Genomic DNA, 15,790 nt, shown 5'->3' with positions numbered 1-15,790 from the left:
TATCCAAATACCTATTCAGGAGCTGCCCAATTCCAGAATTTAGACAATGAAGCCACTAAATAGACAGACTGATTTTTAAAAGTTATAATCCCTGGACAGTTTTATCAATTGCCATTGACTCAGTGGATCCAAGATGCAAAAGCTGGCACACAAGTGACTAACTGTAGCTTTAGCATTTTGCCAAATGACACCCCAATGTCCCCCAGTTTTAAATAAATTTAAAGGAAGTGACTACTTTGTAAACAGAGAAAACATAGTGGTTGTAATTGAAAAAGTCTTTATTACTAAATATATTTATACAATAGTTTTAAATCACAATTCTTTGTTTTGAAAGTCTCAGATCATTCTGTCATTCTTTAAATACTCAGCGCTTTTTCCATGTGAATTTCCGTCTGGCTCCCTCTTGACCAGGCTTTTTTCGTTCCCTCACACGTGGGTCATATGTTAGTAGTCCAGCTACAAAATACAGAAGAACATCTGTTTGTTTAATGGATGTTAAATAGTGCAGAAATATTACATGAGGTGGATTCAAGGTAGCCAATTAACTTTGCATATGAATTGTAATATCTAGAAGAATAAAGATTCAGCATAAAACATCAAAAAGAATTTCAGATTCCACTCTAGTACTTTACTAATGGAACTTTCTTCACATTTAACTTAACTAACCACTAAAAAATGTTCTACTTCATTTTATGTGTTTCTTTAATCTCTAGAGCAGCAGTACCAAAACATTTTCTGGTTGTGCGCTCCCACACAATATTTGTGTACAATATTTCTGAGCACACAACCCCAATATATATGTATTTGTTAATTTATAATTATATTCATTACTGACATTTTAATATTGTCTTCTTGCACTCCAACATATCATCTTGCACAATACCAGGAGGCACACATCCCACTTTTGAGACCCTTGCTTTGAAGTACACTTAGTGTTTTCAAAGCATATTTGGCAATTTCCAGATTATGTTCAGAGTTACGGAAATCTCATTACAGATACACAACACATTTCAGTGTCAGTTTACAGGGGTATTCCTGGCAAGTCCTACTTATTAGTACTGAAAACAGTATCAAATAAACTTGTTGCAAAGATACGAGCATGAAGATGGCTTTATTTCCACAGATGGCAACAGAGAGAAAAAAAAATGAAATCACATTTGTGCCAGTACATCCAGGTATTCTCCCTGCTAGTTCAGAACATTAACAGCTCACTGCAGTTTGGTGTTTGCTGAACAATATGGATGGCATCTAATCACTGTGTAGTACTAAGTGCTGCAGTTGTTCAGATTAATTCTGCTTTACCTTAGGCAACTTGCAAATGTTATATGAAGCAAGAGATGAAACAAACTCCTTCAGTCTTGCTAGTTGCAAGTGCTACATTTGTACTCACTACTATCCCTCCAAAATCAACCTTCCAGTGGTTAAGTTCAAGACTAAAACTTTTTTTAGTACGAACAAGCTGTGACTAACCAAGTAAAACAAAATGCAATCTGAGTACTCTGAGTACCTTACAGTTCACTAATGTTTGAAATAGTTGTTCAAGAACATACACATTCACGTTTTGTGATTGAATACCAAGGCAACATAAGCTGGTAAAGAGACCCAAGAGAGGTCAGGAAAAATGCTCAAGTCACACCAAGGATGTACGGAAAGGATGCTAAGAAACCAGCAAGATAAATAAATGCAGACCCCTTTCACATAACATACAAGGTTTAATTATTTACTCAAATACGCACTCCCTGATCCTTAGTAATACTTGTATTTTAGTAATACTTGCATTAATTCCATTAACTACCAGAAATGCATTAAACACTGAAATAATGTCAATTCCTACCTTGCCTCAGGAACTCCACTTCCTTTTCCGTCACAAAACTCTTCAAGGCTTTTGCAGAGGCTAAACGTATTGCTCCAGCCTGTGCAGATCTTCCTCCACCAGAGACTGTGCAAACCATATCATGTTTTCCAACCCTGTCAAGAAACTGGAAAGGGAACAACAATTGTTCCCTGAAAATAAAAAGTAAAAATCACAATAGTAAGAAATAGGCAGCATGTCATTTTATGCATATATGTGTATATTTCTTACTACAATATATACAAAACCAAGGTTAACTGTCAGCTGGAGATCCAAAAAGGCATTCATATCTCTGTTTTCCTACTGATATCAGCTATGTAAATGGGGAAGTAGCTGCCAATGGTAAGTGTTCAAGCTCAGTTTTTCATTTGCTCTTGTTTCATTCATTATCTATCAATGGCAAGATCTGTTAGTTCTAGGTAAACTAAGCAATCTCTCACTACTCTTGAGCTCAGAAATTGCAGTATAAAATAAAAATCACAACTGCAAAAATTATATCTCCAAAATCTGAAGCTTTATATGAAGTGTCTCATTTGGTTTGTTTGCACTGTGTTACTGTATGCCAGAGTAATTACGCACACATGCAATGTGCAGACCTTTCCACAAACAATTACAGATACCCCTTTTTTTTTAATAAGCTGAAAGCTCTTTCAAAGGGGACCAAAATTTGAACTATCCCAATAGTCTGTGCACTTGGATTGTGTAACCATTCAGAAAGGGAGAGACAAATATCACAGAGCAAGGCTTTCCTATCTGTTCTTAAACTAATGACTCCTGAAAACTTGGAAGAAAAGCAAGACCGATTTCATTAAACAGTTACACAGAAATAAGAACACAGCATCAACTCACTGGACTCATGGCATGACTTTTGGTGGATAATTTAAGTATAGTAACAATACAACATTTTAGAGTGCTCTCACCTGTCCTGCAGCACTGGGAAGTAATGTAAAACATCTATTCCATTAACTGTAATTTTTCCAGTCCCTTTGTCATAAACTACTGCAGTAGCTCTTGCAGTTTTCCTGGCACCTTAAAGAAATTAAAATCAATCTGCTATGAGCTTTTGACAGTCTACAGAACTGCCCAAGAAGTTTGGCAGATCTCAACACTTCATACAGTACAAGCTGCTTCTTTTTGGGAGAATAAGTCACAAATTAAGAAGAAATAAATACAATTAACTAGTAGGTTTCAATACATCTTAATCAACGTTAGGGGTGAGTGGACTGTTGGGTGAACATAGATGCAGCAGTCTACACCTTATAACGTTAGTAGATTAGGACCTTTCTTGACCTAGTGTTGTCACATTCTATGAAAATAAGCAGCCTGTTACCAGCAAACACCTACATTTACTCCAGGTACAACTTCTAGCAATAGTAAAATATTTCATGAAGAGTACAGAAGTTTAAGAAAATTCACATGGAAAAGGTTAACACTTCAATTATATTGGTATAAGCAATGCCTATGAATCATTCAACATAGTTTCCCAAGAAATTACTACTACTCTGTAAGTGTATTAGTTTCAAATTAAATCAAGACGCTTCTTGAACTTAAAAAAAATCTTAAATAGCATGGGTTGCATGTTTATTAAACTTTAATAACTACTATTCTGAAGACACTATTCAAAAAACAAAACAGTGTGGATTAAATCCGTTTGGCACTCTGGCATCTCCTTGTTCTCACATCGTCGGAGTCGAGCCAAGGTAGAACAGAGGTCTCCAGCCATTTTGCCCCGCAAGTTCTCTGTGACTTTTGCTCTTACCATCATCTACTACTGCTGCTTAAGAACACAACTAATTTCTGACTGAGATTCCTTTTAAATATACAGCACCAAGTGTGTGCATGTCCACAACATCAGACTTTCCTCTCCATGTTGCTGCTATGCTATTTCCTCTAAGCAACCACTCGTATATGCTATATCACTCTTGCACTAAGTGTCCCTCCACTTAAAACGTAAGCAGCATGTGTTTAGAAGATACAGGGACCCTCACAGCTTTCTTCAAACATTCATTCTGTCTCAGTACCAATGACTGACTCCTGTCTCTGTCCCATAACGCTGTCATTTGTCTGCTTTTTAAAAAAAAATACATTTGGAACTCTCTTTCCATTTCCTAAGCTGTTTGTAAACACCAAAATGCCCTGTTGGTTTTTAATTTGCATCTTCAAAACTCTCCTTTGCTAGTCTGTCTGCAAGTCATGATAAAGGTCTAAGCATGCCACTTTTATATTGAGTGACATTCACAGAATTCTCCATGTGCATTTGTCTTGCCAGTTCTCTGCTCTTTACATTGAACACTCAACTTCTGCCAGCAACCAAAGTCCTTTTGCATCCCACATTTAGCACGTGAAGGACCTCTGCTGAGATTTAGGCTTGAGGTGAGGAGAAAGTTCTTCACTGAGAGAGTCATTGGACACTGGAATGGGCTGCCCGGGGAGGTGGTGGAGTCGCCATCCCTGGGGCAGTTCAAGGCAAGGTTGGACGTGGCACTTGGTGCCATGGTCTAGCCTTGAGCTCTGTGGAAAAGGGTTGGACTTGATGATCTGTGAGGTCTCTTCCAACCCTGATGATACTGTGATACTGTGTGATACTGTGATACAACTCTACAAAAACACAGATAAAAACTGATAGACTTTGTGCCAAAACCTTCCACTTTACTATTAATCTCATAACTTAGTATGTCATAATTAACAACTATACATGAGATATATATAAACATATACATGAATATATAAGATGAAGTAGTGACATGCTCAACAGTGTTGCATCTACTATGAAGAAAGTAGTATGAAGACAAAAAAATCTCAGCCTCATGAGCAACCAAACTGAAATTATTACCTTCACCAGTGCTGAAAGCCACTCCTCGCTCATCGTACTTCAAGGGCTCAATATCTACCTTTTTTAGCTGCACAGCAACTTCTTTGGAAAACTTCTGTATATACTTCTCCTCTGCATCACCACACGGCAACGTCATCATATTTTCTAAGAGCTGAATAAACCTTGAATACTGTAGATAACAAGACTTCATTAAAGGATGCAGATGTAACTGTATTTGCTGAAATGTTCTATTTTTATATAATTGATCTTTCCTACTTCACTTTTATTGATGATTTCTGACAAGATGACACTTTTGCACCTACATGCTGATTTAAGAACAGCATGAAGATGCACCCTTTTTTGTGTGACTGAAGATACTGGGTTCAATCTTCAAGAAAAAGACATTTTAACTCCAAGCATAGCTAACTCCTTTGTAATAAGGGGTTATTGTATTGGAATGAAGTTCATTCTGCTTTTAATGAGAAAACATGGAGAGGAGTCTTCATTCCACCCCCTACTGCATGCAGAGGAAAATCTAGTGACTAAGGACAAGGAGAAGGCTGAGGTGCTCAACATCTATTTTGCCTCAGTCTTTAGCACTGGACCCAGCAGTACCCTGGGCACTCACCCTTGTGAAATAGGAGTCAAGGAGGGGAATTGGAACAAGGACATCACAATACATGTGGAAGTGGTCGCTGACCTGCTGCACCACTTAGATGTACGCAAGTCTGTGGGGCCAGATGAGCTGCACCCAAGAGTGCTGAGGGAGCTGGCAGATGTGTTTGCCAAGCCACTTTACATTATTTACCCGAAGTCCTGGCTAAATGGGGAGGTGCCAATGGACTGGAAGGTAGCAAATGTAGCACCTATCTACAAGGGCAAAAAGGAAGATCTGGGAAACTATAGACCTGTCAGTCTGACCTTGGTACCAGGAAAAGTTATGGAGCAGATCATCTCAAATACCATCATACAGACAACAACCAGGGAATCATAGAATCAATCAGGGTAAGAAGGGACCACAAGGACCATCTAGTTCCAACCCCCCTGCCCCCTTCCACAACCTCCCTAGGCAACCTATTCCAGGATCTCACCGCCATCATGGTGAAGAACTTCTTCGCAATATCCAGCCTGAATCTACCCATTTCTAGCTTTGTTCCATTGCCCCAACCCTATCACTACCTGACATCCTAAAAAGCCCCTCCCAGTTTTTTTGTAGGCCCCTTTAAGATACTGGAAGGCCACAATAAGGTGACTTCAGAGCCTTCTTCTCTCCAGACTGAACAGCCCCAACTCCCTCAGTCTTTGACCAGCAGATCCCTGAAGCGATCAAAGTCTGCATGCCTAAAGCCCAAGTTTGTAAGCTTAGAATATATTCTTCTGGTTGCACTAACAATCTTAAATTCTACTGCTTTGTAGTCACTTCAGCCAAGACTGTCTCTGAGCCTCACATTAGCCAGTAACCTTTCCTTCTTGGTGAGAACAAGATCCAGCATAGCACCTTTTCTTGTTGGTTCCTCTACCATTTAGAGGAATCAGGCCAAGTCAGCATGGGTTTATGAGGGGCAGGTCAGGCCTGACCAACCTGATCTCCTTCTGTGACAAGATCATCCAACTACTGGATGAGGGAAAATCTGTCAAGATTGTATTCCTGGATTTTTGGAGAGCCTTTGATATTGTTCTGCACAAAATTATGGTAGAGAAATTGGCTACTCATGGCTTGGATAAGCACACCATTCCCTGGATAAAGCATTGGTTGGATAGAAGGGTCCAGAGGTTGGTCCAGAAGGGTGGCCAGTGGAGTTAAACACAGGTGGTGGCTGGTTACTAGTAGTGCTCCTCAGGGATCTATGTTTGAACCACTTCTTTTTAACATCTTTTTTGATGAACCTTGATTCAGGCATAGAGTGTCATCAGTAAGTTTGCAGGTGATGCCAAGTTAGGTGGCAGTGTTGATATGAATGACAGTAGAGAGGCTCTTCAGAGGAACCTGGATAGGCTAGATCAATGGCCCAACATTAATGGGATGAGTTTCAACAAGGCAAAATGGGTCACAACAACCCCATGCAATGCTACAGGCTTGGGGCAGTGTGGCTGGAGAGCTGTCTGGAAAAAAGGGATCTGGGAGCTGTAATAGACAGGCAGTTGGATATGAGCCAGCAGTGTGCCCAAGTGGCCAAGAAGGCCAATGGCATTAAAAATGCTGTGGCAAGGAGGAGTAGAAAGGTGACTGTCCCCTTGTACTCAGCTTTGGTGAGGCCACATGTCAACTGTTGTGCCCAAAACTGAGCACAGCAATACAAGAGAGGTGTGGAGGTGCTGGAATGGGTCCAGAGGAGGGCAACAAAGCTGGTGAAGGGCATACAGAATAAGTCTTATGAGGAGCAACCAAGGGACCTGGGGCTGTTTAGTTTGGGGAAGAGAAGGCTGAGAGGAGATGTCATCACTGTCTAAAAGTACCTGAAGGGACATTGTGGAGAGGCTGGTGCTGGTGTCTTCTCACAGGTAACTGGAGACAGAACAAGGGGGAACAACCTCAAGATTAAACTGGGTAGGTTTACATTGGACAGTAGGAAAAAGTTTTTCATGGCCAGTGGTCAGGCACTGGAATGAACTGCCCAGGGACGTGGAATCACTGCCCTGGATATGTTTAAGGGTCATTTGAATGTGGTGCTTAGGGATATGGTTTAAAGTGAATCCTGTAGAGTAGGATTATAGGTTGGACTTGGTGATCCTGAGGGCCTTTTCCAACCTGGATGTTTGTGATTCTTTTGTTTTATTAAAATGGCTAAAGGAAACAATTTTCACCTCCTTTTCAGTAAGTCAGCATGTTCACTGACTTAGAAATAATTTTGTTTCACTAAACTGAACCTCTTAAATGATTATATTTCACAATATATCCAGGAAATACCTATCTATCTTTGCCTGTTCAAGCTGAGTTACTTTAATGTTTATGATTTCCTTTAAAACCGAACAATCAAGCTATTTAAAAATTCAAGTGATACTTGACTTAAAGGGCAACCTCTTGAAATAAATTATCCTTTGCTACTGTGTGGTTCTCCTTCCCCCTTGTACCCCTCCTCCAAAGTTCTTTAACATGTGATTAAAGAGTAAACACTACCATGTTAACCCATTTGTGCTATAAGCGGCGATATCCTGTTAGGAAATGTTACTGGATTACCTGGTCACGAGGTATAAAAGGTGTGCTATCATCTGAAATGGATTTTATATATAGATATTACAACCTTACTTTTAGTCATAACCTTTACTTACAAGCTGTTATTAGTAGTGTTCTTGTTTCTTTGTTACCAGAGTCTTCTGCACAAAATGAATACTTCCCTCATAAGCTAACAATAGATCCTGGCCTCCAGCAACACTAGAAAGCTACTTCTAACAATATAATACCACACAATATAATACCAAGACATTTCAAATACATTGAAACAGTGCTTGTTCCTAGGCTGAAGCTTTGTGGTTTCACATACACAAAATGATCTGGAATTTGGGTTGGTTTTGTTAGCAGTTTTGGGTTGGTTTTCTGTTGTTATTGTTAGGTTTGTTTGCTGATTGGTTGGTTTTGGGTTGTTTGGTTGGTTTTACTTAACTGCAGGGTTTTTTTACAGATGTTAAGAGTGTACAAAAGTACTGAACAGCTAATCGTTTGGTTGTAGCAGTGAAGAACACCAAACTGTTTGGTTGTACAATTGGACCAGTTCCTGCCACTCCAAACCGAAAAAAGCCATTCCAAGGGCAGGAGCTACTGAAAACACTGAAGTCACAATAGCTGCTACTGCAAGCAAGATAGAGGAAGTTTCCTTTGCCTGTGCCAGGGCGGAGAATTTACAACAGGCATTTCTAACTTATGTTTACAGACCACAACCTGCTCCAGACCTTTTCATATTGCCCATAGACAAGGAAGCCATCATGTTACTATGAAATGCTTGACTGTGTCCAGAGAAGGGCGACGAGGCTGGTGAGAGACCTTGAGCACAGCCCTACGAGGAGAGGCTGAGGGAGCTGGGATTGTTTAGCCTGGAGAAGAGGAGGCTCAGGGGTGACCTTATTGCTGTCTACAACTACCTGAAGGGTAGTTGTGGCCAGGAGGAGGTTGCTCTCTTCTCTCAGGTGGCCAGCACCAGAACAAGAGGACACAGCCTCAGGCTGTGCCAGAGGAAATTTAGACTCGAGGTGAGGAGAAAGTTCTTCACTGAGAGAGTCATTGGACACTGGAATGGGCTGCCTGGGGAGGTGGTGGAGTCGCCGTCCCTGGGGCTGTTCAAGGCAGGATTGGACGTGGCACTTGGTGCCATGGTCTAGCCTTGAGCTCTGTGGAAAAGGGTTGGACTTGATGATCTGTGAGGTCTCTTCCAATCCTAATGATACTGTGATACTGTTCTGGATAGCACGTGAGCAAAGGGCATGCCTGCTGCTGCTGATGCCATGGTATTTTTCCAATGATGCTGTCCACAGTACAAAGGTACTGAAGAGCACTGTTTCCAGGCAAGAAAATACCTGGGATATTTAGATGAATAGTCTTATATTCTCTGATACTATCATATGCAAGCTTAAAGTGCCAAAAGAAATCTGAAGCTGGAATGAATCTGCTGTTACAAATTTAGGGGGCTGTAGGAAAGAGCTCTGAGTGAGAAAAAAGTGTGTAACTATCAGGATGAATAGCATCACTCCCAGAGATACAAGTAAAGGAGGATTAGGCAGTGACACAGTTTGCAGATACTGGGCAAAACGCAAAACCCTCCTTTCCCACCACGTTCATATCAAGAACAAGAGATACCTGCATCAGACCACAGATCTATGTAGCTTTGTGTCTTGCTTCTGATATTTGATTCTATAGCTAATCACTAAGAAAAAGGACTCCATATCTCTGATTGGTCTTCTCTGTGGCTTTTCGATCTTTATCATGTCCTTAAGATGAAACACTCAAATTCTGCGGTTTACCATTACACAAACACATCATGTTCCTCATCTACCCCTTCTCTACAACCAGCAACAGAGGTTCTAGCCCCGTCTGGTTTCCTGATGTAATGAGAATAAATGATTATTTGTATTATCAAGTGTACTCCATTCCTGACTGCATCATCAGATCACAAAGAACAAATCCTCTAAGTCTTACAATGTTACCAGGAGGAAAACTAAGCCATGTCAGTTAGAATGGAAAATCCTTAGCAGTTCTATACTGTACTAGATGAAAAAAGGCAGCACAGGTCACTTCAAGACATAAATGTCACAGTACTGTGAGTGTATTTAGACTTCATGAGAAGGATGAAAATTCCTTTGAAGAGCACCTGCTTCTACATAGCACCTTTTCAGTATTCAAAAATGCACCCCGAGTCTATATTTTAAAGACACAAGTCTCCTTAAAATTAGAAAGATTAATTACTTACATCATCATCTGACAGTTTCTCTAACAACATTTCTTCCAATTCAATCTTAGTCAGCCATCTGCTGCCAGACAGGTTTCTGTTTAAAATATCACATATATTCTGCCTTTAATTAACTATGCAATTAGAGTTACATCACAAAGGACCACACATAGAGACAGTCTTCATTCAGAAATACATTTTCCATTACAAATGAATACAGATCACATTCCTATAGTAAACACGGAAGGTCTACGTTGATTTAAAAGATTGCACTTTTGAAAGGGATGGTAGCTTCATGTATTGAATTAACCACATGAAAATTATGAGTATCAGTTATGCATAATTCATATTATTGAACTCTGGGATTGATCTAGAGTAATACTGTAATGGTAAGCAATCTTCCCCACAACTCAGGACTTAATTATAAAAGTCCACTGCAAAGACAAAAAATTGTTTACAAGCAGCATAGTATCAACATCAGAACGTTAAAATCAAAAATATACAATAATACAATTCTGCTCTGGTCTTTCCTACTGATACAAAGAATTCTACTAGAGTAAGCACAGTCACAGTTCTAATGCAGCAATGATACACTGTATTCTATCTGCTGTGTAATCCTGACCCACTCCCCACAGGAAGTGCACTAATGACAGCAAAAGCAGACATTTCTAAGAAAGCAGTTTCACAAAGATGCCAGCACCAAAAACAACTCACAAAGCTTTTTTTCAAGCACTATGTATTATACAAAGCAGCCAACCAAACAAAATGCTACCATAGATACACGTCAACATAATCAGGCAAATTCAAGGCAAAGCTCTAAGTAGTTTCTTACCTCTTCACGTTTTTTAGAAATAATTTTAATGAATGTTTTCAGCGCATTAAGGAAGCTGTGATTCAGAAAATCACTCCTGAAAGTGATTTTAAAGTAGTACTTCTTCTGAAGTATGTATTTTAATGCCTTTCTGAGTCAGGGCACGAGAAGCACTCATTTAGAAACAATACTGCTTTTAACAGTAATTTTAAAAAGCTTCCAAGCCTGACAGAATTAAGTTTATATTTACCTAGTGCTACTTCAAGTTAAGTCAATGAACTTATCAACTATGAACTTCAAGTAGTTCAAGATCAGGTTAAAGCCCTACAGTTAATATGCACCCACACACAATAGATTATTTTCTAGGGAAAAACAAAACCCAAAAAGCCACCAAGCAACACACACCAAAAAGTAACCCACCAAAGCAAACAAGCACACATGCACACACAAAAAAAACCCAAACAAGCAACCTAAATAAACCAACCTAAACAAACCACAAAACAACAAAACATCAAAAATCTCCAAACTACAGTCCTTCCCACCCACCCTCTACCTACATTTTGGAGATAAATTATCCAGGCTAATCTCAGAGGAAGTACCATACCCAGCACGGAAAACACTAAGTTTCAAAAATCCTTTAAATTCTCTGAGCTTTTACAAACCTAACAGGCGAAAAACCTTTTAACTCTGCCTAGCTTTAGGTCATTTTTCACATCAGTAAATCCACTTGCTGCACTCTGTAAGGCATGGGTTTATTTTTCAGCAGCATATGCCAAGAAACTAAATTTGTTTTTTCTCGTCTGCTCAAAAGCTAACATGAATCTATGATAAAGTGTTCTGTGGATCATAGGACACTATTTGTATCACGAAGAAACAAACTTGTTATTTAAGAAGTTAAAATAATCTCAGCAAATTAATCCTTTCTCTTCCTAAGATAAAAAAATAAATGGCTGAAATTACAAAATGACAAACCAACATGATGTGCAACTGCAACAGCACATAAATCTGGCTAGAAAATACAGAGTAAAAACAAAGATAAAAACAACTTGGACAGTAAAATGTAACTGTATGGAAAAGTATTAAATGCCAAAATCAAAACTTCCCAGTTGTATCAATTTATTTCATAGACTTGTTTCATTTAATAATCTAATGTATCATAAAATCTCTGCTAAAAATCTAATAATGGGAAATAAAAAATGCAGCCCAAGAGGAAGTAAACAGTTCTTAAAGCATATACCCACTTCAAAGGTAATCCTGACTGCATATGCCCTATAGAACTAACAACTGTAGTATCTCCCATAGCTTCTTCTGCTTGACGTGCATCACTTCTGTCCAGTGGCTAACTGGCTGCAGAGTTTGCTGTGCATGTCAGAGAAGTTAGAGGAAAAATGAGAAAAAAAAAAAATCAATTACTGTTAACAATGATATTTTTTTAAAAAGCCAACCAAATAGTCTTTTCTAAAATTATTACAATTGGAAAACAGTGAAATTAAGTATTTTGATACTCTTCAGGTTAAAATACTGATAAGTAAAAAAATTTAGAAGCTGTAACTAATGAAGGACTATTAAAGAGTTCAGCCTTAGGATTTTTCTAACAGATAATCAACTTCTTTGGTATTTTAAAAGACCTTGTTTTCTCATAAAAAGTTCAGCCTCTTTTTCAAAAATCTTTACTAATAATTAGAAAACTTCATACTCAGACAGAATACTGGATATTCTCTACTTATATTCAAATTGGACTTCAGAACTTTTATGTAGGAGTCAATATTGAAAGGAACAGAGAAAGATTAAGGAGCAAGAGGAACAGATGGTTTTTTTCTGGTTTAGTTATGGAAAGTGAGCACTCCACAGGTATTTACAGGGTTACAGGACGTTAGAGGTTGGAAGGGACCCAAGTTGATCAGAGTCCAACTCCCTGCCAGAGCAGGACCACACAATCTAGCACAGATCACAGAGGAACACATCCAGATGGGCCTTGAAAGTCGCCAGAGAAGGAGACTCCACAACCTCTCTGGAGAGCCTGTTCCAGTGCTCTGGTACCTTTAAAGAAGTTCCCCCTTGTGTTGAGGTGGAACCTCTTGTGCTGCAACTTACACCTATTGCTCCTTGTCTTAAAGGGAGCAAGCTGGAAGAGCCTATCCCCCTGCTCCTGAACAGTCCTCAGATATTTACAAACATTTATTAAATAAATATATTAAATTTCAGTCTTCTCCAGACTAAAAAGCCCCAGGTCCCTCAGCCTCTCCTCATAAGACATGCCCTCCAGTCCCCTATCATCCTCATAGCCCTCTGCTGGACTCTCTCTAGCAGATCCCTGTCCCTCTTAAACTAGGAAGCCCAAAACTGAACACAGTATTCAAGATGAGGTCTCACCAGGGCAGAGTAGAGGTGAAGGAGAACCTCCCTTGATCTGCTGGATCCCATTGGCCTTCTTGGCCACAAGGGCACATTGCTGTCCCATGGATAACAAGTTATCCACCAAGACTCTCATGTCCTTCTCCACAGGGCTGCTCTCCTGTACTGGTGCAGTTTATTATTGCTTCCCAGGTGCAGGACTCTGCACTTGTCCTTGTTGAACTTCAGTTTTTGGTTCCTCTTTGCCCAGCAATCCAGTCTGTCCAAGTCTCGCTGGATGGCTGCACAGCCTGCAGCTGTATCAGCCAAGCCTCCCATTTTGGGGGCATCAGCAAACTTGCTGAGCAGACTCTCTCTGTCTGCCTGTCCTCTCATTGATGAAGATGTTGAACAGAACTGGAGCCAGCACTGATCCCTGGGGGACTCCACTGGTTACAGCTCTCCAGCTTGATCTAGCACCATTGATCACCACTCTTAGAATTCTATCTTGTAACCAGTTCCTAATCCACCTCACTGTCTGCTCTTCCACCCCACACTTCCTCAGCTTGCTCACTACAATATCATGGGAGACAGCATCAAAGGCCTTGCTAAGGTCAAGGTAGACTACATCCGCTGGTTTCCCTGAATCTACTCATTCAGTTATGTCATCATAGAATGTTATCAGGTTAGTCAAGCATGACTTCCCCTTGGTAAATCCATGCTGACTACTCCTGATAACCTTTCTCTTCCAAGTGCCTTAAGATGCCCTCCAGAAGTAGCTGCTTCATCATTTTTTCAGGGACGGAGATGAGGCTGACTGTTCCATAGTTCCCTGGAACCTCTTTCTTGCCCTTTTTGAAGGCTGGAGTGACACTGGCTCTTCTCCAGTCCTCAGGCACCTTTAATACAGGTAAGACTACTCACCCTGAAATTACTACACAAATGTTAGAAAAGCGATAAGGAAAATGTCTGAAAATGTTTGCGAAATACAAGGCAGATAGGATGGGGAACCACAAAAAAATCCAAAGCAACATACTGAAGCATTTTAATAAAAGCAGATTAAAATTCATTCTAAATGGAAGCTAACCTCTTTTCCTTCTGAGAAGGAAGGTCTTGAGCTAAGAGCTGGTCTTGATATTTCTGAAGATTCAGCAATTTTTCATATGTTTCCTAAAACATATATAGAAAAAGTGCATAAATGCATTTTTCATTTTATTATTTACATTTTGTTATTTAAAAACATATTTACATGGGTTTACTCTCTAAACACTTAAAATGCAGAGATCAGAACACAAGTACAGTAATGACAATTAAAAAAAACAAATACAAAAACCATTAAATCTAACTAGACATTTAGACAGCATATGTTCATCTGTAGCTTAAAGTAATTAATTTTGAATTCTGCTATTTTAATTCAACAGTGGTTGATGTCTTCTGACATATGCTTGGATAAAAAACTCTCAACTGTACGCAGAAAAGCAACTACTTGTGTATAACAGATGTAACTCCAAAACAAGCTGCACAGTAATTTCATTGGGGCATCCACATTTCTGTTTGACTTCCTCAAACTCCTGACAAGGTTTAAGATGTTTAGAGTGTCAGATATATAGATGGTCTGTATCAGAACTTCCTCTTACCTAAGCATGTCTACAGAGACACACACAGTTGTACACTGACCACAATCAGAGAATTCATTCTCTAACAGACATTACAGACATTCACTCTGAATTGCCAGTATTTTTAAAGCTGTTTTCTCAGAATTCTTAGCTATGCTATTATATTTTTAAACAACGCTTGACAGAGATTTACCATTTCAGAAAAACCAAAGAAAAGATATTCCAAAAAGTCACATTGAAAATATGTCAGAAGAAACACTTTTAGTTTGGTATTTTCAGGGGTTTTTCTTTCAGATCAGGATCTTTTTGACACTATTTGGATCTAAAATACAACACCAAATTCTCTTAAGTACAACAGTGATTGAATTCACAGGTTAAATAGGAATATTTGTAGAAATAATTACATTGAAACAAAACACTGCAAGAAAGTACTTGCATGCCAAATAATTTACTTACATTGATAGGTGAAAATAGAAAGCTTAGAACCGCTTTCATATACCATTATTAAGTTTTAGCAAATATTAGGGAGAAACTGCAGTGTAAGAATTTGTGGAGACAAGGAGTAACAATTTTTAATACTTAGGAAAAAACCCATGATTGTCATACATTAACCAAAGAAATACCAATTGTCAACACAATACTGGGATCTGCAACAGGATAAAATACAATTTCTGCAATTTACATTTAAAAACATCCAAACCAACAGAAAACCTTAGCTATAAACACCTACTGTTCAAGCTGACTTAGCCACTAATACAAAAATGCACAAGTCTACAAACTATGAACAGATTGATAACTGAGCTGCACTCAAAGCATTTAAATAGGGGAAATTCACTGAAGTCTTTGATGCAGGTCATTGGTGACATTTTTAACATCATAGTGGAACAAAAGTATTTTTTGTAATAACAGTACAAAATCCTGCAGTTCAAACTTGTCCACTGTTCTTTTAGACAGCATAAAACCCTCGTATTATAGTAGCATGCCTTT

At 39.1% G+C, this 15,790-nt stretch overlaps 1 protein-coding gene across 2 annotated transcripts in view; it reads right to left on the bottom strand.

The window, feature by feature from the left end:
* Positions 1-260: 260 nt before the first annotated feature.
* Positions 261-15,790, bottom strand: part of MRPS9 (mitochondrial ribosomal protein S9) — a 37,665-nt gene continuing 22,135 nt past the window's right edge. For both annotated transcript variants that reach the window (XM_064143621.1, XM_064143623.1), the window contains exons 6-11: positions 14,275-14,357; positions 10,064-10,139; positions 4,686-4,854; positions 2,773-2,881; positions 1,835-2,004; positions 261-456 (exon numbers count right to left, since the gene is read on the bottom strand). In XM_064143621.1, the coding sequence (XP_063999691.1) occupies positions 365-456; positions 1,835-2,004; positions 2,773-2,881; positions 4,686-4,854; positions 10,064-10,139; positions 14,275-14,357 (699 nt within the window). In that variant the 3' untranslated portion in view covers positions 261-364. The remainder of the gene's footprint in view (positions 457-1,834; positions 2,005-2,772; positions 2,882-4,685; positions 4,855-10,063; positions 10,140-14,274; positions 14,358-15,790) is intronic.

The sequence above is a fragment of the Pogoniulus pusillus genome, chromosome 5 (genome assembly GCF_015220805.1).
Source record: "Pogoniulus pusillus isolate bPogPus1 chromosome 5, bPogPus1.pri, whole genome shotgun sequence".
In the NCBI taxonomy this organism is placed as follows: Eukaryota; Metazoa; Chordata; class Aves; order Piciformes; family Lybiidae; genus Pogoniulus; species Pogoniulus pusillus.
This window is presented reverse-complemented; position numbering and strand designations above follow the sequence as displayed.